Raw genomic sequence first — 25,852 nt, forward strand, 5'->3', positions numbered from 1 at the left:
GCCAGATTCTTTGGCAATTATGTGTGTGTGTGTGTGTAATATTTCTATCTTGCAGGTCTGTTTAGCAAATAGCACTACCATTTGGACTGGATTCCTGTACATGTTTGCCAGTCTAAATACAACAAGAATGAAAGACTTGCAAAATGATATTTGCCATTTCTGTGCAGAGATTAACACAAGCTTTGCCTTGAAGTAGGTGCAATGTGAATTGATTCTTTTCCTCAAACATCGGTATAGCAGGATGGCAGTGAAAGTGTACTTAGCCTTGTTGTCAGGATTTTTTTTTTAAAACATTGTAGCTCAGTGGGCCAGATCCTCATCTGTAAATTGGCATACCTCCATTGACAAGATAGAACTATGTTGATTTACGCAGACTGAGACTCTGGGCCATTATTTCTAAGGGTGAAAGAAGCCAAGGTTGGACAGAAGACAAACTGACCCAAAAATTAGCCTGGAATTAAAACTTTTTTTTTCACATTGCAACAAATATCCTGTTTATAGCCCTTTCTCAGTTTTATTATTTATATATTTTACTACTGTCTATTCAACTTCTTGGTGTTTATAAAATTGTTTGGACAAGAGAACTATATAACGGTATGAGTTCACAGTGGTGCTTCTTCCATCTCTCTCCTCATATGGGAAATATTGATACAAACTGCAAAACAAACTTTATTTAAAAAGAACAGGCAAGGTCCTGAACGAATATAAATGAGTATAGTGCCGCTGAAATCAATGGCTCCATGACAGTGGTGGGCAACCAGCGGCACGTCAGGGTAATCCGCTGGCGAGCCGTGACAGTTTGTTTGCATTGACTGTCCGCAGGCACGTCCGCCCACAGCTCCCAGTGGCCAATGGGAGCTGTGGGAAGTGGGGGAGGGCTGCAGGTTGCCCACCACTGCTCTGATGAAGATTCACACCAGCTCACCAAGTATATATAAAATTACTACTGTTTACCCTTAAGAGTAGAAGAATCATAGATGGAAAAGACCTATTAGGTCATCTAGTCCATCCTCTTTTGCCAAGACAGGATTGTTCCCTTTCCTGCATTGCACACGATCTCTACTGCTTTGTTCCCATCTAGTTTTAAATGTCTCAGGCAATAGTTCTCTTCCATTAAAAGTCCATTCCCCGGTATAATGCGTCTTGAGTAGGATTTTCAAAAGCACTCAGCATTGCCTTAACGCTGCTCCTATAGAAATCGTTGGGAGCCACTGACTTCAATGGAAACAGCATTAGACCAATGCTAAGCCTTTTACTCTTCCTTGTTATGCCTAAGAAATGCTTTCCTGCTCTTGAGCCTAAATTCTCCTTTGCTTATTTTCATTCCATTATTTCTAATAATTGCCCTGGAAGTCCCCAGAGATGCTTCTCTCTTTCCCCTGGGTTTTCACCCTTAAAATGCATAGACAGTTGTTTAAGATTTCGTTCAATAATGTTTCAAGTTCTCTTTTTAAAAAGGGTGCTCTGGAAAAGAAAAAGGCAAAGAATTATGCAGTCAGTAGAAAGTTCCAGCTGGACGACAACAGTATAAAAGTTGCCTCTCACCTTGCGTGTTAATCTTCTCTTTATCTCCCGTTTTTCCTCCTGCTCCTCTTGCTCATTCCGAGCTAGAAAAAGATTTACATGATTCTAGACAGTTGGCATGATCAAAATGCACAGTATGCAACAAATAAGACTCTACATCAGTATACTTATGGTTAGGGCCCTCCAAATTCAGGGCCCATTTTGGTCAATTTCACAGTCATAGAATTTTAAAAATCGTAAATTTCATGGTTTCAGCTTTTTAAATCTGAAATGTCACGGTTTTATAATTGTAGCGGTCCTGACCCAAAAAGGAGTTGTGTGTGTGTGTGTCACAAGGTTATTGTAGCGGGGGGTTGCAGTATTGCTACCTTTTGATGCTGCTGCTGCTGGTGGCACTGCCATCAGAGCTGGGCAGCTGGAGAGCGGCAGCTGCTGGCCGGGATCCCAGCTCTGCAGGCAGAGTCACCACCGCCAGCAGCGTGGAAGTAAGGATGACATGGTATGGTATTGCCACCCTTACTTTTGCACTGCTGCTGGCTGGGTGCCTGGCTAGCAGCCACCGCTCTCCAACCGCTTAGCTCTGCAGGCAGTGCAGAAGTAAGGCTGGCAATACTGTGACCCCCTTAAAATAACCTTGTGACCCCCCTGCCGCTCCTTTTTGGGTCAGGACCCCCAACTTGAGAAATACTGGTCTCCCCCATGAAATCTGTATAATATAGGGTAAAAGCACACAAAAGACCAGATTTCATGGGGAAAACCAGAATTTCACAGTCTATAGCGTGTTTTTCATGACCGTGAATTTGGTAGGGCCCTACTTATGTTTCATGGCTTGACAGATGCAGAGAAAGTGCTTCTGGGAACAGCAAACTTCCCTACCCACTTGCTACTGCACTTCCTTCTGTGCCTCATGAAATATCCACATCTTCTGCCTCAGTATCACTATGAATTTTACTTCTTTGTGTGTTTCACTTTCTAGCATTACCAAGCATACAGCCAGTGCTTCAGAAACCACTGTCTGCATTCTGGTGGCCTAGCGGTGGACAGTGATATTACAGCTAGCCTCTGAGAAGAACAGGCTGAGAGGGCAGGAGTTCGGGAGAAAGCAGAAATATTTTTTCCCTGGCCACAGAATAATTTGTCCACAGCTACTCAGTGGAGGGTCTGGAAATGAAACTCACAATAGGGGTACTGGGTAAAGTCCCAGGCACAGCACACAGAATAGCCTGCCATTATCTGAGCTATTGTCTAACAGAGTGGTGAGAAGGGCCTTCTGATACAGGCCTTGCATAGCACAGGCCTTGCATAGCAACAGCCAACACTGGGGACAACACGCTTTACAAACTAAAACCAAATAGGCCACGTGGCAATTTCTTACCAAGACAAGCCTGTGTCACAAAGGCTCAGGAAAGTAATATCTAGCACTGCCAGCTCTATTAAACTTTCACAAGCCCCACTGATCCCTAAACTTAAAAAATAGGCTCAGGGCAAAACTTTCCAAAGCTCTTAAAAGTCACATTTTCAAAAGTGACTTAGGCACTTACAAGTCTAAATCTCACTGAAAGTCAGTGAGATGTAGGAATTTAAACAATGGGATGTAGGCTCCTAAGTCAGTTAGCGCTTGTCTTCACTGAGGAGTTAACCCAAGTTAATTCTGCAGTGAGACCATATCCTTATTTACACTCTGTTTGAAAAGCTTACGCCATTGTCTAGGCACAATCATAATACACAGATAGCTTAGGTAACTAAGCAATAAGCCACAACAAAATGTTCATTACTGAGCTGTTGGAGCGGACTCTTAAGGCTGAGCACCTTCAATGAGTCAAGAATTAATAATAATATACTGTTACTTTACACATACAGTCTATTGTATACAGTGCCTTTCATCCAAGGATCTCAAAGTATTTTGCAATTGTGGGTAAATATTACCCCTGTTTTAGAGAAAGGGAAACTAAGGGCTGTTCTACACACAGTTGGAGCACTGATTTAACTGAACTGGTGCTGGAACCAATGTCGCTCAATCCGGGCAAATCCCTACTGTGGGTATTCTTAAAACTTTCAGTTACCAACTGAATTAAGTTAAGCCAATTTAAGGCACTCAAACTAATCTAAAAGTGTCCACACCTGGAGTTTATTTAAAACGATGCAGTTAAACTGGTGTTCAAAGTGGGCATAGACCAGCCGTACGGCGCAGAGAAACTATTTGACTTGTCCACGATCACAGAGCAAATTGGAGGCAGAGCTAGGATTAGAAACCGGGTCTCCTGATTCCCAGTCTGAGGCTCTAACCAGTACAGGAGAAATCCTGGCCCCAGTGAAGTCAGTTGCAAAATTTCCACCAACTTCAGTGGGACCAGGATTTCCCACGAAAAATGCAGCAATTCAATACATGTTGTGCATGATCGTCTCCTATTATAATAGGGCTCTTTAATTTCAAATGGCAGATTTCCAGTAATACTTTTAAAATAAAATTTTCTGGAGGAAGGAATTTCATGCAATAGCAGAAGGATAAGGAGACAGCAGGGGACAGACCCCAAGCACCTTTTCTATACTATTTCGAATACATGTATTGCTCAATTGTTGCTCTTTTTCTTCGTTTTTTTTTTTAAGTTTCCTGCATAGTTTCTCCCTCCAATCAGTCTCCAGTCAGACTGATTTATTGTTCCACACAAAATCTAAGGAGCTGATCTTGTCAACAGTTTACTAACAGAAACAGTGCCATTGAGTAAATCTTTGAAGGATCAGGCTGTGAACTGGGAGAGGTAAACAGCTTCTAACAGGGCTCAGAATAGAACAAATTGGCTGGAAGGCTACAAATAAGTGTCTGAAAGGGCAGAAATGAGGCTTCTTAACAACTGCACTATTTTTCCTGTCTCCTTGTTTCCTTTAGCCCAGTTACCAAGCTGTAGAGACAACTGGGTAGGGTGAAACCTTTACCAAGTGAAAGCTGGTCATTGGCAATTGTCCTTGTCTGAAGCCAGAAAGTGATTTCTTTATTTTAAAACATGGCTAAAATTGATGAAGTCCTTTTAGATCTACAGAGCTTACAAAACTGTTGCTTTGTGTGTTTTGTTTTAAGTGGTCAGGAGATTTTCTCTTTCTCTCTAGCCTCTTTATGTGAGAAGAACTGGAATTTTCAGGTCTGATGTCAGTGCCAGTGTGACATTTTGACTGAAATCGTGTCAGACCCATCAGATCCAATCTCATTGCCTTTTTACAGGGAATTCATGCTCATTGAAGGTGCCAGCCTGGCATCCTTAAAAGCTGAAGTCCTGTATTCATCACAGATACAGTCACCATGCAAGTTTCCTCATAAACTAATGCGTCTCACCCATGCCATAGAAGGACCCTCCGCATGGGTGAGCATCAGTTCAGCCTTCACACTTATCCAGCTCACAAAACTACAGGGTGCTGTGTTCCTCACCCAAGCTGCTTCCTGCCCGTGACTCTTATTTAAGTCAATGGGAGTTGAGGGCATGTGGCTTTTCATGGGAGGCCCTCAGCTTCTCTTCTCAGACAACCATAAGTTTACTAGTGCCGTCTGTGGCCGTGGGTTTTATGCTATGAGTACCTGTGCTTTCGGAATTAGATCAGCAAGACTATCTTATTCATTCCGTCATAGTGGGGCTAGGAAATGGACAGGTGATGTTTGCATGAGCAAAGACTGGATGAGTCAATAAATTTTGCCTCCTTTTGTTTTCCCCCCTGGAACGGAAACTGACACAATTGCATTTGATATAAGAACACAGTGATGTCAACCGTGACAAGTGTATCAAGGAAATTTCAGCTCTAACCACAGAGGAAAACCAACTTACTTAACTTTGAAAAACACCACGTGTTCATTTACTGTATTGTAAATTGGGCTAATAAAAATAGTTTCACTTGTTTGGGATAAGAACTTTGGACTTAATTTTCTTGTTTCACATCATCTATCTGTCCATCTATCTATGTTCTTATATATTTATTTAAATTGCGTCACTGAACTATTCAAGGGGGAGTGAACGATGCTGTCTTGTAATGCTGACCATACTGGTATCTGATGCTCCTTAGTTTGGATTTTTAATATTTGATGTTTTCATTACATAATATTTCAATAATTTGTTCATCACGCAGGTGCTTCAGCAAAGGTGTGAGGTGATTTATAAATACAATTATTATGTAACAATTTCCCCCCAAGTATTTAGGAAATTTTTCATTTACCAAGACATATGGAGTTCTATGGCAGATCTATGTTTTATTTAGGTGTCGAAATGTAGTTCTAGATTTAGGATAATAGTTTCAAATGCACTTAAGTCACTTAGGAGCCTAAGTCCCATTTTAAAAAAAATCCCTAAATGACTCAGGGGGATGAGTCCCACTGAGATTTAGGTTCCTAAATGACTTGGGCACTTTTTAAAATTTTACCTGTAACAGCCTATCTTTAGATACCTAGGTTTTTAAATGTTGGCCATTAAGTCTATGGTTCAGACAATGCTGCCAAAGCTGCAGCCTGACCCCCCGACTCCTACCGCACCAGTACCAGTGTGGTGGTTACTGGTCATGCTCCAGTGCCAGGAGATGTGTGGTATCAGATGGTTCATGCTGACTGGGAATTCTGGGGTGATAATATGAGCTCTCTGGAGAATCTGGTTCTGGTAGGGTGACCAGATGTCCCGATTTTATAGGGACAGTCCGATTTTTGGGTCTTTTTCTTATATAGGCTCCTATTACCCCCCACACCTTGTCCCGATTTTTCACATTTGCTGTCTGGTTACCCTAGGTTCTGGACACTTCGCCTCTTTTTCCAGTCATTTTCCCCAGGAGACTGACTCCCTCCACCTGACATGACATGACATAGAAGTTTAGAGAATATAGTAGGAGATGACACACTCATAAGTGAATGATGACCCCATATCTGCTTAAATTGGCTCTGATAGCTAATCTAATCTTCTCTCTAGATCAGCGGTGGGCAAACTACTGCCCGCGGGCCGGATCTGGCGCATCAGGGCTTTAGATCTGGCAGGCGGGATTGCCCCCCGTGGTGCCACAGGGCCCACGCCATTCTCAGAAGCGGCCGGCACCACGTCCCTGCAGCCTGGGGGGGCGCAGGGGCAGAGGGCTCCATGCGTTGCCCTTGCCTCCAGGCACCGCCCCCCGCAGCTTCCATTGGCCGGGAACGGGGAACTGCAGCCAATGGGAGCTTCGGGGGAGGTACCTGGAGGCGTGGGAAGGGCAGCGCGCAGAGTCCTGTGTCCCTCTCATCCCCCAGGGGCTGTGCAGGCCTGGGGCTAGGGCAGGCAGGCAGGGAGCCTGCCCTGGCCCTGGTGCATGCTGCTGCCACGGCCCTGGTGCATGCTGCTGCCACCCCGGAGCCACTTTAGGTAAGCAGTGCCGGGCCGGAGCCTGAACCCCTCCTGCACCCCGCCCCCAACTCCTTGCCTGCACCTTATACCCCTCCTACACCCCAACCCCTTGCCCTGAGCCCCCTGTCGCACCCCACACCCCTCCTGTAACCCAACCCCCTGCCCTGAGCCCCCTGCTGCACCCCGCACCCTTCCTGCACCCCAGCCCCTGGCCCTGAGCCCCTGCCGCACCCCTCCTGAACCCCAACCCCCTGCCCTGAACTCCTCCCGCAGTCTGCACCCCTCCTGCACCCCTTCCCTGAGCTCCCTCCTGCATTCCGCACCCCTCCTGCACCCCAACCCATTTCCCTAAGCCCCCTCCTACACCCCGCACTGCTCCTCTGCCCCAGTCCCTTTCCCTGAGCCCGTTCCTGCACACCGCATCCCCTCCCACACCCCGCACTCCCTCCTGCACTCTAACCCCCTGCCCTGGCCCTGCATACAATTTCTCCACCCAGATATGGCCCTCGGCCAAAAAAAGTTTGCCCATCCCTGCTCTAGATCTATAGCTATTTGTCTATTCATGTGCCATATTTACAGAAAACCAATCACTGCAGTGCCAGCACATTTTATTCCCTAACTACACCACTAAAATATGTTAGAAATTTGATTTCATGGTATTTAATCAATTAATTTTACTAATTTCTAGAGAGCTAATCACCCATTACATGCCTCTAGGATTCTGTTCAATGTAGAAATTAAAAAACAACAATGAATATACAATGTTTAACAATGGGATCCTATCTAAAGACACACTAAGGAATTTAAATGCATTATTTTACAATATTTTTTTCTTGTAACTTTTTAAAAATACTCTAGTTCCATGCTCCAGAAAGGATGCAGGATACATCACCCAAGCAAGAGTGTCAGTGAAAATTGTATTCCTGCTGTTCTCTGCTTTCTTGCTAGTTACCTTCAAACAAACAGCTTTATCTTTTTTATATTTAAAATCGTTTTACTTTGATAAAAAATAACTGCCATACTTTTTCAATATCTGATTCGTTCACCAGAACAACTTGTTTCAGATTCCATCTTCCTCTCCTTGAAATCAGTGGTAAACTGGAACAGGATCAGGCTGTCTGGGTGTTTTTTGTGGCTTTAAAATATCATTAATTACTTTAGGGATGTTGCAACTCCCCATAGGTTTGTTTGTTTAAAGGATCAATACAGATTAGAATTTAGAAACTGTGGGCTAAATCCTGAAGTCTTTACTGGATTTCCATGGGAGGTTTGCCTGTGTGAGAACTTTGGAAGATGACCCTCAGTTTGAATTTTCTTCTCAGACTGCTTATATTGGTTATCTTACTGAATGTCTTTTTTACAGTCATTCCCACCCAATCATAGCTCTTATATATATTATTACTTATTTGTGATATAGCTACAGACTTGATTTGGTGCTTTATAAAAGACATTGAGCAGCTACCAAGTTCAATTCCGAATGGTACAAATGCTTACGTTTCAGAATGTTCCTCTGCTCCAGTTCCTCAGCAGTGGGCCTCTGGCTCAGTCGTCTGCGAAAAAAATCCAGGATCAGTTTTTGGACCATATCACATCCTCCTTAGTTCAATGTGTATAAGAGCGACTTTGCGGTGCAAAAGGCAGAGAGTGGGACAATGACATTGCTCCATTATCTACACAGTATGTCCACACACTGCGTGATATTATGGCGTATACTTTGCTCTTCTATTTCCAACCCACAAAAACCAAAATGTGTTGTGTCATGTTAGACATGTGACCTTCCCACTCCCACCCTGGGCAAGCCTGCTAAAAGGTAGGCTGTGCAGATTTCTTCACTTAATTTCCTTCCTTTCATGACTGTTTCCTGACTTCCACAAATATGACAAGTTTAGTTCTAGCTCCCTCCCTCCCTGCCCTCCAGTCTGCTGTGTGTGAGCCTCCCGACTGTACCCAGCTCGTCCAATCAGAGTTTGAACACAAAGCCAGTCCACAGAAACAAGGAGGCATGGTTAGGCTTCGCAGACTGCAGAACAATAGCAGCTCTTCTCCTCCTCCTCCATTCTCACTCCCTCCTTGGACAGCTTTATTAAATGTACTAATTACAAATGAACATGAATTGAAATCACTTGGCAGTCAACCTGTATGTAATACAGTCACAACAAATAAGATCTAATTACAAAATGGGGACTGCAAACAGAAGCAATCAGAAAACTCCGACTGGAAAGCAAGAGAGCGCAGCGGAAAGGGGTATTAGAAAAACAAAGAAAACCAGCAAGATGACCTCAGAAATTAACATTTGTTGTGACTGCTCTTACATCCACTGAAGTCAATGGGAGTCTTGTCACTGCTTCCAATGGGAGCAGTAACAGAACATTAATCACCATCCAAAACATGACCTTGGGGCCTGATCCTGTGCTGAGTACCTTCCACACACAATGCAGTCATTTACATCAGGGAAATTGATGACTCTCATTTAAATAAATGGAAGCTGAGGCCGCCTGATACGATGTAGGCTCAGGGCTACTGTCTGACAAAGGTCAGGAAATGATTTCAGGCTTCTCAGAACAAACTGGCCCCCCATCCGCAGCTGCAGCCAAAGACTGCACAGCACATCACAGGAGGGGAGTGCAGCAGTATCTTCAAATCATCTTTGCACTCCATTGATCCCGGAGCTACTGTGTGCCAATCTGGTACCCAGGCATAAATTACAGCAGCCTGGGGACTGCTCTTCATTGTGCTCATTCCCTGTGGCCTCAAGGAGTTGTTACAGCAGCTGGGATTCACAGCAGTGCTGGGACTTCCTCTAGGCATACACCCTATGCCAGATGCTTAGTGGGGAATATGCCAGAGGTACCACCACTCAGCTCTGTGAAGATTCCCATATGCAGGGGGTATAATCCCATGGCCAAATATGCTGGTTTTATGATTCATTTACACCACTGCAGCAGCAAAAAGTGACCTTAATGCAGTAGAGAATTAGGACCATTAGCTTGGTCTCTTTGCTATGGTTGACTGGACAATTACTTCATTGGAAAAGTGCTGAAAACGACAGAAACTCATCCTTAATTCAGAATGAATGAGTGTTTGTAAAGCACTCTGAAAATGGAAAGTGCTATTCAAACACTATTATTTATTATCATTATCCTTAAGATACAGTAACCGTTGCTAATGGGATGTTTAGATAGTTCACCTTAGTGTAAGGAGGCCATTAAAAGCAGTTTGTTACTAGCAGTGTGTGGGAATCAAAGAATAAAGTCACACAGTTTAGCTCGGCAATACGTAGCTCTGTTGACTGAGTTACATAATGCTTCTTGTGCATCACATTGTGACAGTTCTCAGGAAGATGCATCGGAGGAATGCTGAGGCCAAATTCCAGCCACTGAGCATCTGAGTTTTCCACAGGACAAACAGCAATCCCTGTGACTTTAAGAAAAAAGAGCAATCCCTGTGACTTTATGAGGAGGATGTTACTGTCAAGGGCCTTTTGCTCTCAGTAAAAAAACAAAATGGGATTAAAAAGGATCAGCTAAAAATCTCATATTTTTCAGACATCAGAGTAAGTGAAAGCTGGCCATTTCCGAGCACAGGGCCAAATCCTGTGACTTCAGTTTTTGGTTGAGTGAGGAATGAGTAAAAACTGATTTAAGCACTCGAGCATTTAAGTCATAATGAAAGATGTACTCTCGAGGGCAAATCCTTAACTGGCATAAATCAATGTAGCTTCACTGAAGCAATAGAACTACACTGATTTATACCAGCTGAGGGCCTGGCCCCTTGGCTTTATCTTCTGACAGGACCATCTGAAAAATTTAAATGGAGTCATGAGCACTATGCAACCTCTTCTGTAGTTTAGATTACCCAGCCTTTTGAGGCATGACCTCCTGAGGAGAGGGGAAATTTTCAGGAGACTGGGAGACAAAGCAAGAGTTTTGGTATAAAAGACTGGGTTTATACTGACAGAAGGGCCTGCCTTTAGATCCAGCAAATGGACCTGACCTTTGGTCCAAGCAAGGATCCAACCCTGCTGAAAGGCTGGAAGAACTTTGCCCTGTCAGACTCCTCCATTTGGTCAATAGACGACCACTGGTACATTCAGTGCATGATCCTTTGGCTATTTAATATGTTTTCTCTGTATGATTTTTTCCTTAAACAAATGTCCTCCGCTTTGAAAGAGCTATGTGGTCACTTATAACCATTGGCATTCCCTGGTCACAGCCCTTGGAAAAAAAGCAAAGTGCAGGGGCTAGCCATTAGTCAGACCTGCCTGAGATAACTTCAGCCTAAAACCCAATCTGGGGAGAAAAGGGACACAGGTTCCTGCCCAGAAAGGTGCTGGCTGGAGGCCTGAGAGGGCATTCCTTGAGCAGATCATGGAGGGGGTCAAAGGTGCAGTTACCCTGAAACTGTGACATACCTTTCCCCAAAATGATAGCTAGATATTAAACAAATGCTGTTCATGGGATTCCAAAAGTTTTCTGCAATCCAATACTAAGTATAGGTGATTAGAAGAGAACTAGGGAAGAGAACAATAATCAAATCTCATGTTTCCACGCATATGTTAACTGTTAGCAGAAGTCAGGAAAGAACTGCCTTCACACCTCCTGGCCCAGCAGTGCACAAGTGGATAAGTGCATTTATGAGGCTCAGGAGTTTGTTCTGCAGCATCAGTTTTCACTTTCTTCTGCAGCATGGCTAGAAGTAGGATACCAAACTTGAGGGGTTTATTTTCCTATTGAGAATCAGCCTTCTCTAGTCAGTCTTCTCCAATTAGGATTTATGAGGTGAGGGAAAACACTGTCCTGTCAATTAATTAAGTTCTCAATTGCCTACATGCTAAACTGAAGGCTTCTCAAGGAAGGAATCCCTATCCAAAGAAGCACAATATTAAACGTAAGACCTCTACACTTGTACAATTCCTGACAGAAAACTTCATTAAGATATTGTTAAAACTGAAAATGTGCCTGACACACACTCTCTTCCTTCAAGTTGTTCTTCCTGCCAGTTCTCTTTGTTGCAGGTCTCTTGGTACCTTTCCTGACAATGCTTCTCCCTCTCTCTCTTTACTGATTTTTAATTTCCCAGGGAAACCTGTAAGGTGCATTTGCTGAATTTCAGCTATCAAATAACGACTATCTTTTGCCTTCCTGCTGATTTTAAACATTCAGCTCCAGTTAGATTTTTGCATTTGTGCAGGCAAATACAAGAGCATGAGTGAGGCAATGGCTAGAGCAAGCCAGAGCGGGTGCAAGACCATATTCAACTCCAATGAAGATGAATTTAGAATGGGATTGGTTGGATAATGGATTTTTCCCTGTGGAAAATTTTGATTTTTGGAGAAAATGTGAATATTGAAACATTTGAAAAATGATTAAAAATGCCGCAGTGGTACCTTGTGGAATCTGTTGTTTGGTTGCCTCATGCTCCCATTCTTCTCTATTGGCTGGGCTCCTGGTCAGACTACAGTTCCCATGATTGCCAGTCTCCCCTCTTGGATAGCTACATGGGAGTCCCAGGTCCTGGTGCATCATGGTAGATGTAGTTTGGCTGGGAAGACCAGCCCATGGAGCAAAATGGGGACATGAGGCAACCAAACTACAACTCCCATAAGGCACTGCAGCAGCCTATCCAAATTGAAATATTTTGATTTTTATGTGAAATATTCCGGGGTTTTTTGAATGAAAAACTGAAATTTTCTGTGAAAAATTGTGTTTACTCTAAAACCTAATTTCCTGTTGAAAAACAGTTTTAATGGGAAATTTTTAACCAGCCCTAGTTTACACTGTTGGAAAGATTTTTAGCAAATCCAGTCAACAGTTTTTTGCTTTATTGCCTTGCTCAAACATCTGTGGATAGTCAAAAATATCGTAAAACTGGGCTTCTGAGTAAAGCCCCAAACCTGGGTTGCTTTGATTACTTCCTTTTCTAGACCTCCTTGAGGCCAAGCAAGTCAGCTTCTGCTTGAGACATCTCCAAAAGTTTATTAGTATTGGAGATTTTAAAGAATGGGTTAGACAAACACCTGTCTGGAATGGTCTAGTTATTACTTAGTCCTGCCTTGAGTGCAGGGGACTGGAGTAGATGGTGTATTGAGGTCCATTCCAGCCGTACACTTCTATGTTTATCTTCTGTTCCAGCTCAGTAAGGAATTGTTTTATTATGATTTTGTTTTACTCTCAGGAGAAGTTACAGGTTATTCAAGAAAAGGTCTTTAAGATTTTTCAGAAAAGTATGGGCTGTTCAGAATGCATCAAATTATGTCTTCTAGAAAAAAAAATCACCATTCATAGTCAAAATGTAGATTCTCTTAATTTGCTATCCCTAAAAAAATAAGACAACTTTCTTGAGATTTTGCCTGTAATACATGGGGTTTATGTATTTAAAAAACTAAAAAAAAACCCCACAAACCCCAAGCTCGACACTGTCTAATGTCCTGATAGATGTAATCTTTGCTAGAACATCCATACGCACTGAATCTAGTCCAAAAAATGGAATGAACGGATAGATGTATAACTGGATACAAATGGAGTTGTATGACTGCTTGAACAATGACATATTCAGGCCCATAATCTTCAATAAAATCACAGGTATACCAACCCAATAAAATCCCTTTTTAAAAATGAACGTCCTTTTTACACGATGAATATCCCAGCCAGGCACTCGGTATTTGCTTGGAGAATTATTGCGTTTCTCAGGGCTTTCAAAAGATGAAGCCGGAGCCTAGCACAAAAGGCAGGCACTAAGGCCCTGATCGTCTTCCCACTGAAATTAACAACAAAACTCCCTTTGATTTCTGTCATTCGAGATCAGGTTTTAGTCCTCATCCCCAAATGGAACGTCCTTTACACTTTACTGTTTCATTAAAAAAGAATAACAGAAGTATAACAATTGCATCCACAATGCAATAATAACTCTACAGCAATAACATCTCCCTCTGGGGAAACTCTGAGTACTCAAATTCCTAATCTTTGAAAGGAGAGTGCCTACTATGAATTAGCTAATTCAAAAATATATTTCATGGGCAACAAAATAAAAACACTTTACAATGGCTGGCTGGGGATCTAAGATGTGCTAGATGGCTATCAGATGAATATTAGGACCCATAATAATAAAGCAAACATGTTATTCTAAAATGCTAGAGATCTTGTTCAATTGTACTCTTATTGTACACACCATATCGCAGAAAGAAAATGAGTTCCCCAGACACAGAAACACTGGTCCAAAATCTAATTTTACAAGTCTAGCATGAGTAGCAATAATCCAGAACCAGGATTAGAGCTCAGGATTTCCTGTCTTCCTGCCCTCAGTTCAATTAATTACAATGCATTACCTGTAGAATAAAAAGGCACTATGAGGATTACGCAGAGGTTAGTAGATCTTCTTCTCATGTTCCCAGGCCAAGGTCACAACTTTGGTTTAGTAGATCTGTCCTCTAATTAATTTTGGGCCTCTCTAAATCTGTGCTGTGCATGAACACACTTTTCTTTTCAGGAACAGGCCTCTAAATGTATGTTTTTAATAAAAGTTTTGGAGGGCGAGAACCTCATGGATACTCAGTTATTGCCCCTCTCTTCTTTATACGTTCCTCCTTGTGACTCAGAATTCTCTGTTTCCCCCCATAAATATCACAGCTTAGAAAGCCCTTTGCTGTCCTCTATTTTACTTTTATTTGGTTTTCGTATACTGCTGTGGCGATCTAATACTTGGAGGCTCCACTGTGAAGTCCTTTGGACTGTTCTTGTAAATAAAGGGATAGATGATGGGACCTAGAACCTTTCAACTCTCAGTCACTTGTTCAGATCCAGCTAAGGGTAATAGTAACTAAAGTCACGTTCATCTGATGGTTGTTTGGCAGTGTATGTGAAATGCACTAATGGTCTCTCTCCAACCCCAGGTAAGTAGGTGTTTCACATCACAAAAGCCATAATCCCATTAGCACACTTGCTGGAAGACTCAACACAGAGGGCAAAGACTGAATGGGTATGGAAAGAGAAGAACCCTGTCACCTATAGAGATGATTCATTCAGTGAAGGCCGAGACCTGTTGGTGGCCATTGTGGATTTACTATGGCTCCCCCTGCTAAGTGTGTTCTGTGAATAAATAGATGCCTTCCATTTCTAGTGTTGCCAATATTCAATTAGCCTTTTTTTTTTAAAAAGGTCTCTATAAAGGGCATATAACTATTCACTACTTCATTTATTCATGTGTTCCTTAAGTACAAATATGTCCACCCAAATGAGGAATCACATATTGGGAATTCTATCAGTTATAATCCATACACTCAATACTTCAGTACTTGTGCCGCTTAATGCTGCAAAATCTCCACTGTTATTACAGCAAATACAGACTATTCAAAGAAAACAGGCAAATGGAGTTGTTCTGTGTACCCTCTGACAAAATTAGTTCACACTGAAAAGATTTGTCAGTGCCAGGGATGAACAATGGCATACAATCAGTAAAAATCACTTAATAAATCAAAATTAACTCAAAACAATTAGTTTTAGATTCCAGTGATATCATAAAGAAACATCACCTTCCAAACATTAAGACAGAAATTAGTCTGTTCATTGATTCTTATTCTTCACAAGAATTCCAAAGGTGTGTTTTTAAAATTAAAAATAATAAAGTTTCAACAATTTAAAACATGGCAAGTAAGGTTCTGAGGGAAGGGATGCTTGGGAAATAATGTAATCTCCACACTCTCTCTTTCTGTATTGTTAATGAAGTGGAAAATTCTGGGAACTGCACAGGGTTTTGATGTTTAAGAGTGGTTAACTACTTCAGGCTGGAGGCATTTCAGATTCTCACTTTGTTATGAAGAGTGGTGGATGAAGAGTAGTGGATGGTTGCAAGGAGCTGTGCCCTAAGAAGTATATGTGGGGATGTTTTAGCTGTGTTGATCCTGGGATATTAGAGACACAACGTGTGTGAGGTAATGTCTTTTAGTGGACCAACTTCTGTCGGTGAAAGAGACAAGCTTTCGAGCTTATAGGAGCTTTTCTCCAGATCTGAGAAATGTGACTTTCCCTTGAATGGTCTCTTGAAACGTGTGTTAATTACTTATACTAAACAATCTGTTCCACCTTGTATTCAGCTGTGGCACTCTGAATATGTTTCCCAGACCTGAAGAAAGTGCAAGCTCATAAGCTTGTCTCTCTCACCAACAGAAGTTGGTCCAGTAAAAGATATTACCTCACCCACCTTGGCTCTCTGAAAAGTACATGTAAGATACAGCTTTCCTATAGTAGCAATTTGGTAGTCAGATTTGTTGTTTTCATTTGTTTTTATTATTATGAATCTTTTTTGTGAGTCACCACATGTAAAATCACCCCTTATCTTTTTTTAATGTCTTCATGAATTTTGCGTTTAGCTATTACTTATTCAACACGTATGTCTCCTGCCCTCTAAACTTCCCAACAACTATTTATTCCCATTTAACGACACGTTCATACCCCTTCCCCTTCTCAGATTTCTCTAGACGGTGTGCCTTCAACTACTTCCGCCTCTATACATTAGCAAAGCACAGGAGTAATCTTTTAACTGATAGCATTTCCCTGGAAGTTCAGGGAAAACATGCTGTATCAGATGCATGCAATACTGGAAGTGTTTACTCTGATAAATCTGGTTCATTAAACAGAAGTGCAATAGTTAAAGGCACAGATGCCTCTTGGAAAACTTTGAAATTATTATTATGAATTATTATTATTTTAGAGATCAAAGGACAGTTTTGTGTCAGTTACACCAGCATATCTGGAGTTAATTGCAATGACCTCAGTAGAGTTGTGCTGGATTTGCACTAAAATAACAGAAGAATTTAGCCCATACTCGATTTTCCCTTCCACCTTTTTATATTAAGGACATCTGTATGCTGACAGATTTATTCCCCCTCAGGACAAGTCTTTCCCCTCTTGGACTTACTTCCTCACTTAAGGCCAGGGAGTTGCACCCGCTTACATTTGGGATGAATTTGGGCCAGGAAGTCATAATCCTTTCTTTGTTGCACCGTAACTATTTCCACAGCAAACAAATGTAATGTTGCAAATAGGATTATTATTTCAAATGAGGAATTAGCAGCAGGAATTGATAATCTCTAAAGTAGCAAAGATCCTGTTTCCACGCAAATATCCTTAAATAAAAAAACAACAACGGGGGGGAGGGAAGGGAAGGGGAGGGAACAAAACATGATCACACAAAGAAAAAACATGCAGAGGGATATGAAAAACCAACAACATGGTATGTTATAGAGGCAGTACTGTCTCTAAATAATAATATTTTACATTAGCTTTTTACATATTCCATGAATTTTCAAGGGCTCGGTCCGCACTCACTGACATCTTTCCATAGATCACCTTCTGAAATACCCATGCACATACTATCACCTCCTCCTGCACATCCACCCCTCTTTGCCAGTAACATTCAGGCTGTATTTTGAAGGCTGAAGAAACTTCACCAAACTAGAAGCCTGCTTTATTATCCTAATCCAAGTGTAATGGTCCCTGCGGGACTGCTAACCTTTTAATAAGGAATATTTCCTAATTAGAATTGATGTTAAACAAAGAAAGTGGAGGGGGGAGGCCCAACAACCTTTTCCTTTCTGCAAAATAGAACAGGAGCTATAATCCTGGCCTAACTTGTCTAAAGAATCATTATCCCTTTACACTTTAAAATACTTTGATCTTTAGACCCCACTGGGATTCTGTCATAAATTAAACTCTCGACAAGGACATTGCAAAAGAGGAGACTAGTAAAAATGACAAATCATTTTTGTTTGCTCTCTAAAGAAATTAAAAAAAAAAGTTAAGTAAAAACTGTGTTTTGAGTTTTTCACTAAAATGAATAAATTATTTGGATGATGCTCAGAATCAGAAGCTGAATAGAGTTATTATTACAGAATGTTCTGTATGCAAGAGCTAAAACGCATGTGTTCATAGCAGTTAACTGGTCTACGTTCCACGGGAGAGTCCTGGATTTCCCCCTAGAGTCCTGCAGACATGCTGATCTGTCCTACATGTAGTAGGGATGCCAACCGTGAAATATTTTCCCCTGTAATTTGGAACTCTTGCTCCAAGGGGATACTCTCTTGACTGCTATGCACGTAGCTACTGGGGACTTGGTTTCAAATTTGTCTTTGGGAGGTAACAAATGAAGTAAGTGAGGTAGTCTCAGCCTAGTCCATAATGAGTGTCCGTTGACATCACCAAAAGAGCCCACTGTACGGCTGGCCCAGGACTAAGCTAGTAGATAGACTGCAAGTCAGTGTTAAAATACAGTCAGAAATGAATGGGGAAACCATGCACAAAGCCTGTTCCACATTTATGCTTAATTTCATCCATTACTACAAAACCTGCTATTTCACATTCATCAGCCTTCCACAGAAGTGTCAAAAAGACTTGCCCCCTTCCAGCCCAATCTTGAAGGGCACACATTGACCGTGTAACCCTACAAAGCAGGAGTTAGTTTTACTTATATCACACTAGCTTCACACTGCACACTCCTAAGGACCTCTCCTTAGATTTTTTTGAGGCAGGGTTTATTTGGGTAGCAGGGTTCTGAATACTGAACTGAACATTACTCAGTCATCCAAAGAACTACATATTGTCATACACACTGCGTAAGAACAAAAGCCCAACAAACAACCGCTCCAACAACAAAAGCACTGGGATGACGTTTGTGGCCGACAGCGAATGCCAGAGGGATTTAAATTGTTCTCGGTGCTCATGTTTATAATTATCTGATTAGTATTTAAAAGCAACTTTTAAGAAAAGAAGCATAGTGCTAAATCCTTTATGCTGCTGGCTCCTGTAGTTTCATGCATGAAAATACATATTTACATTTAACAATAATAATAGAGGATTTTCATTCTTATTTATTTTAATATTGGCAGTTAACATTTAGGGCCAGATTGTGATTGATCTAGTGCAGATAAACAAAGATGCGGGAAGGGACAGGGCATAAGGAATGTAAGTCAGAAGATCAAAGCTGACATAGCAAGTGTGACAATGGTAGGCAGTGGGGTGTGCTGAGACCATGCCTATCATGCTGACCAATATTGTCTCATTGTTTCCTTGTGCTTCCCATATCTGTCTGTATCCACCTGTTTGGTCTTCGACTGTAAACGATTTGGGGGTAGGGACCATCTTTTTTGTGTTTGTTCAGTGCCTAGCACAAGGGGTTCTGGTCCGTTACTGGGGTTCCTAAGGACTACTGCAGTACAAATAAGTCAAAATAAAGTGGAAGGGGAGAAACAGAAGAAGGGGGAACAAATGCATGCCATACCTTTTCAAAAGACTTAGCAGTTACTCTGTTGTGGCTTCTAGAGGCAAAGCCAGAACCGTCCATTGCTGTAGAGTCTCTTCCCTGCTCTCATATTACATTAAGTCATGACAGAGCCCCAGTATATATATTTTTTAGAGGGTAAAAATATTAGTATAATCTCTTACTATTCTGAGAGAGGTGAGGGGCTTTCTGCTTCTTTGATGACCCCTGGATAATAATCTACCTGCTGTACACAGGTAAATTCGGCCCCTTGCACAAGGCCCTGCCAGCCACTATCCTTTTGGTGGAGGAGGCCTGGAGAGGATAGCCTTTGGAACCAGCCAATGCTGCTCCTTAAAAAGCTGAGATGTCATTGCTGAGTGATGCACAACCCTGCTGATTGGTGGAGCACCTTGCCCTTTGTAGGCCAGGAGACCAAGAAATCCAGAATCTCTCCAAATACTTTTATCACCAACAGCCCAATTAAGAATGCATGCAGCATGATTACAGAAACACCAGCGCACTGCTCCTGCCCTCCAACCCCTATCATACTGGACTAGGATTTCCAAATTTTCAGGGCTAGTTTTTAATCCTGACAGTTGTCAGCAGGAAGAAATAAACAGACAGTGTCCACTTTTATTACTGTAACAAAAGAAGAGACAGACTGAAGAATATAGGTATTTTTTTGGATCACTGTTCCAAAACTATTCTAAACACATCCACCCTTAGGGTAAAAGTAACATCCTGAATGCCTATTCCTATGATATAGAATTCATCGCTGGCATCACTGTCCATGAAATTCAGTGATCTCAGTTAAGAGTTGGGTTATCAAAGATGCTAGGTTACTTAATTAACTGGGTGTGCCACATAAATATGTGGTTTCCCTGTAGTCTGCTATGTTGCAGATTATTAGAAATATACATTGTGAGCCCAATATTTGCAGCAAGTATTGCAGCTATGGATTTAAAGGACACTGAGATTTGGTACAGCACTCATTCTCCTCACTAAAAGAAAAGGAGGACTTGTGGCACCTTAGAGACTAACAAATTTATTTGAGCATAAGCTTTCGTGAGCTACAGCTCACTTCATTGGATGCATGTGTTAGTCTCTAAGGTGCCACAAGCACTCCTTTTCTTTTTGCTAACACAGATTAACATGGCTGCTACTCTGAAACCATTCTCTTCACTGTGGACCAAAGCATGTTTCTATTAATTAGCATTATTAATGTGCTTTATAATTCCACATATCAAGATGCATAGTCTAGGGGGGTATATTTTAATCTCCACATATGGTGTGAGCTGCGCCCATAAATCCCAGTGCACTGAGATGTGAGCATACCTCTTAGCCATGTTTTCCTGTAAAATAAGTAGTTGTGACTAGGCATGCAAATAAAACACATCTCTCTTGACCTTAAAGTGACCCTTGAGGTTCTCCACAGTCTTTCAGGAAGAATGTGCAATATTTCAAGCTTGTATAATTTTATCATACATAATGGTAGATATGGTAGTTTTCTTGAAACTGATCTGACTATCCAAAAATCATTTAATTCACTTAAATTGTAATGTGAAGGTCATGAAGCAATACTTACCACAGACCGAATACAGGCCAAATGTTTAAAAAGTTACTTTTAATTATTCACATACATCAACTTGCACATGAAATTATCATGTTTATACACACAAATAGGTGATCATGCATGCAAACTGGATTGTTACAAGTCCAAAAATCCAGCTTGTGCTCATGAACATGTCCATGCCTATTTAAAGGCTGGCTAAAGAATTGGCCTTGCATGTTGACTGCTTTATGGGAGTTAACACACATCAATTAATTTATTTGAGCATAAGCTTTCGTGAGTTACAGCTCGCTTCACTGGATGCATCCGATGAAGTGAGCTGTAGCTCACGAAAGCTTATGCTCAAATAAATTGGTTGGTCTCTAAGGTGCCACTAGTACTCCTTTTCTTTTTGCGAATACAGACTAACACGGCTGCTACTCTGAAACCACACATCAATTGTCAATCAGGCCATAACATGTTGAGAAAAAAGGAAAAACTAAGAGAAGTTAAATTCTTTGACCAAAAAAGCAATTTCTTCATCTTACAATCATCAGTCTATACAAATGAAATTTATTCCTGTCAGTCCGCTTCCTTTATCTACTTGCATTGCTTTCTGATTTGTTTCCTTTACAGAATTTACAAGGTCATCCAATCCATACAACAATTGTTCTTATGATTAACTCCCTACAATCAGCAGACACAAAACGAAAGATGTATGATGAGATTTTTCAAGGTGGAAATTTATGACCTGGTTCTTAGTGCAGCTGTCCTATATTTGTCAGCATTCAGTATAACAGGGAAAAAGCTATTTTCTTGTTTTAGATCTAAGGCATTAAATTTGTAAACAGCCATTTCCTTGTTTTAGTTCCAGACTATGTCTCAATTTTTTATTTAAATACATCATTCTTTAGCCAAGTAAAAATCTCTGGATTCTTCGTGGTTCTCCTATTTATAGCAGTGATATAAAGACTTTTTTATTATTCCTACTGCAAGCTCACATTATATTATACATATCTAGGGTGACCTGATTTTTCACATTTGCTGTCTGAACAGGGGGTGGTGGGTAATAGGAGCCTATATAAGAAAAAGACCCAAAAATCAGGACTGTCCCTATAAAAGCGGGCCATCTGGTCACCCTAGACATATCAGGAATGATTTCACCCAATGCTGAAATGCAGCTGTCTCTGGGTAGAAACTGTTAGCTGTGTAACAACTAACTCTACCACCACACAACAATTTAGAGTAGGAAACAAAGGACATCCCATCCCATTGAAATTGCAGAGGAAAGTTAAGTAGACAAAGCTTTTTAGTCTCTGCAGTGGTAAGAACATGTCTCAGGCCTGTATTTGGGCAAATATACCTAGGTTTGTATAAAAATGAACGGTGTGGGGGTGGAACTGGTAACCCAGTTGTATTCACTAATTTGGTTTCCACAAAGAAAGGACTGGAAAAACATGCACCACAATGAGAATGTAGCGTGATGTGTACTGCGTCTGTCACAGCAGACAGCAGGGGTACTGAGAGGCATAGGAATAATAGACTTGTTCCATGACTGGTAGCACCTCTGACTGAAATACAAATCTTTAATGCAACACAAATACTTTCCATTTAACGAGTGACCACACTGATGCCTTTGGGGAAATTTTGTCCTCTTTCAAGTCACAGTTGTCTATGATTAAGACAAGAGCATCCCTTTAGTCTCATCATTTAAAATAACAAAAATAAATAATCTTGACACATTGAGAAGTCAGGCTTTGACACAGTCATGTCTGCCAAAAGGACAGACTGCAGTCAGCTAGTATATACCTCCACTCATACAAGTCTGCTCTCACACACATGGCATCCACTGGACTCGATTTGCTGAAACTGGCACAGGGAGGTATAAATTTTATCCTGGGGTGGAGGTTTCCCTGTTTGGAGGGTGGAGGGCAGAGGATGATGCATCTGCTACCAATTCTCAGAGTTCTAGTTGAGGTGGGGAGCTTTAGTTTGCAGATGAGGGAGCCTGATGAGGGGATGTGCTGAATCAGTGCATTCTGTGGTGACACTGGACATGACCCCTTCCCTCTTCCTGGCCTGCTCCATATCCTTTCTGGTCTGGATTGGCCCCTTAGGAGCCTAATATATTAAGAAGTCTAACTCTTAAAAAAATTGAACAAATTATTAATGTATTGATTCCTACAATGTGTAAGGGGTTGGACCTCTGCTTTAAAAGGGGAACCTCATTCTTGATATAGGGAACAATCCTATTTTTATTTGCATTACAGTGACACCTACAGCCCCAACCCCGAGTTCATGGCTCCATTTTGCTTAGTACGGAAAATGCATAGTAAGACAGTCACTGTCCCAAAAAGCTTAAAATCTACATGGACAAATTAGAATCCCATTTTACAGATAGGGAACCGAGGCACTGAGAGACTAAAGGTGGGATTCACAAAGGTATTTAGACACCTAACTGCCACTGATTTCAGTGGGAGTTAGGGGACTCAGTACCTTGGTGAAGTACCTCAGTATGCCAAGGGCCAGATTTTTAAAGGTATTTAGGCATCTAAAGATGGAGATAGGCATCTAGAATTTCCAAAAGCACCTCGGCGTTGAAATGTATGGGCGTTAGGCACCTAGATGCTTTTGAAATTCCCACTAGACACTTATCTGCATATTTAGACACCAAAATTCCTTTACAATTCTAACTCTAAATGACTTGCCCAAGGTCACACAGAAAGTTTGTGCCAGGCCCAGGAACTGAACCCTCATCTCCGGAGACCCAGTCCAGTTCCTTAATTGCAAAAGGCCATCCTTCCTTTCAACCCAGCCAAGCTCACACGGATTTCAGAGAGGCAGGGTTTGGCCTCACGGGTGCAATGATTACTCAGCTCAGTTTGCCATTATCTTGCCTCTCACAATAACTCTCTGACAGCATCCCACCTGATGATAATAGCAGTAATAGCCCTGGGGTGTCTAGAAAAGTATGGTTTCCTTCATCAAGCTCTGACAGGAAGAAAAAATGCCATTGATCTTGGATGCAGGGAGTGAACAGATGAGCCTGCACCCTCATCACTTAACGGTACATCTACACAGCAAAGAAAAACTGACAGCTGGCCCGAGCCATCTGACTTGGGCTCGCAGGGCTTGGGCTGCAGGGATGTTTCATTGCTGTGTAACCTTCTGGGCTCAGAAACAGACCTGCAGTCAGCCATGGTGTCATAAATATAAAGGGAAGGGTAAACCCCTTTGAAATCCCTCCTGGCCAGGGGAAAGCTCCTTGCGCCTGTAAAGGGTTAAGAAGCTAAAGGTAACCTCGCTGGCACCTGACCAAAATGACCAATGAGGAGACAAGATACTTTCAAAAGCTGGGAAGATGGGGGAGAAACAAAGGGTCTGTGTGTCTGTCTATATGCTGGTTTCTGCCGGGGATAGTCCAGGAATGGAGTCTTAGAACTTTTAGTAAGTAATCTAGCTAGGTATGTGTTAGATTATGATTTCTTTAAATGGCTGAGAAAAGAATTGTGCTGAATAGAATAACTATTTCTGTCTGTGTATCTTTTTTGTAACTTAAGGTTTTGCCTAGAGGGGTTCTTTATGTTTTTGAATCTAATTACCCTGTAAGATATCTACCATCCTGATTTTACAGGGCGGATTTCTTTATTTCTATGTACTTCTATTTTTATTAAAAGTCTTCTTGTAAGAAAACTGAATGCTTTTTCATTGTTCTCAGATCCAAGGGTTTGGGTCTGTGGTCACCTATGCAAATTGGTGAGGCTTTTTATCCAACATTTCCCAGGAAAGGGGGGGTGCAAGTGTTGGGAGGATTGTTCATTGTTCTTAAGATCCAAGGGTCTGGGTCTGTAGTCACCTAGGCAAATTGGTGAGGCTTTTTACCAAACCTTGTCCAGGAAGTGGGGTGCAAGGTTTTGGGAAGTATTTTGGGGGGAAAGACGCGTCCAAACAGCTCTTCCCCAGTAACCAGTATTAGTTTGGTGGTGGTAGTGGCCAATCCAAGGACAAAGAGTGGAATATTTTGTACCTTGGGGAAGTTTTGACCTAAGCTGGTAAAGATAAGCTTAGGAGGTTTTTCATGCAGGTCCCCACATCTGTACCCTAGAGTTCAGAGTGGGGGAGGAACCTTGACACATGGATTTTAGTTTGTTGTGTAGACATAACCTTTAGATGCCAATTAGTTTCCCAGGGAAAGATGACTGAGGTAATTAGATAATCAGGCTGTTGGAGATAGAGAGCCAATGAGCCCATCATCCCAAATCTGATAAAAAGGCACAGGAAGGAAGGGGGATGGGGGGAGGACAGGGAGGGCTAGTTAAGCCCTCAAGTCCTGATGAGAAGGTCAAAAGCACAGAAGATACTGTAAACAGACTGTTGCACAGGGACTCTTCTGATATTGGTGGGAACTCAAAATAAATGGCACTCTGAATGTATAGCTAGTGGGAGTGTAGGCAGTTTCTATGGGGCAAGATGTCAGGAGCAAAGACACTCCCTGTTATACTCTGATTAACCATCATCACCAAAACACGGGCTCAGCTCTCTTCAGCTTTTCTTCACCAGACAACACTCAGACATCTAGTTCTGCTGGACTCTCCCCCTGAATCCAGGATTTAGAGGAGCTTGTTTAACACAATTCTATTTTCCGCGTAGTTTTTCCCTAACATGCAAAATGTGAGGAGGCAAGCTCCAAACACTCTGCTGCCATTAAGGATGAGTTGTTACCTTGGGGAATGTTTTTCTCTCATTACTGAAGCCTAACGATGAATGGTAGAATTGCAGACCTCAGAGGTAATTAGGAAGAAATGATTTCACATTAAAGAACTAAAATAAAATCTTTGAGCAAAGCCCAGAATCACTGCCTGGCTATCCCTAAAAGATTCTGAGATAGTGAGAGAATGAAAATCCTGAGAACTGGGTCCAGAACAATCATTCAGTCACGATCGGCAGGGGCTACCTTGCAGCCAGTCTGTGGCTGAATAAAGTCTGCGTACCCTAAGTGGGATTGGTTAAATAATAAATCATTTCAAAAAGCTGTCTCTGTCCTCATAGCAGAAAACTTTCAGAAAACAAAAATGATCTCTTTTGGCTGTTTCCTGCAGGCCTTTTAAAGAGCCTTTGTGCATTTAAAAACATTGAGCAGTTCATGGGTTGGTTGGTGAAGACATGTAGTACAGTACAACTGCAATTA

The 25,852-nt window shown here is 41.8% G+C and overlaps 1 protein-coding gene across 10 annotated transcripts in view; it reads right to left on the minus strand.

The window, feature by feature from the left end:
• PHACTR1 (phosphatase and actin regulator 1) overlaps positions 1-25,852 on the minus strand; it is a 447,348-nt gene that overhangs the window by 27,354 nt on the left and 394,142 nt on the right. For all 10 annotated transcript variants that reach the window (XM_048839855.2, XM_048839854.2, XM_048839850.2 and 7 more), the window contains 2 exons: positions 8,358-8,413; positions 1,546-1,607 (listed from right to left, as the gene is read on the minus strand). In XM_048839855.2, coding sequence (XP_048695812.1) covers positions 1,546-1,607; positions 8,358-8,413 — 118 coding nt within the window. The remainder of the gene's footprint in view (positions 1-1,545; positions 1,608-8,357; positions 8,414-25,852) is intronic.

This window comes from Caretta caretta, chromosome 2 (assembly GCF_965140235.1).
Source record: "Caretta caretta isolate rCarCar2 chromosome 2, rCarCar1.hap1, whole genome shotgun sequence".
Classification (NCBI taxonomy): domain Eukaryota; kingdom Metazoa; phylum Chordata; order Testudines; family Cheloniidae; genus Caretta; species Caretta caretta.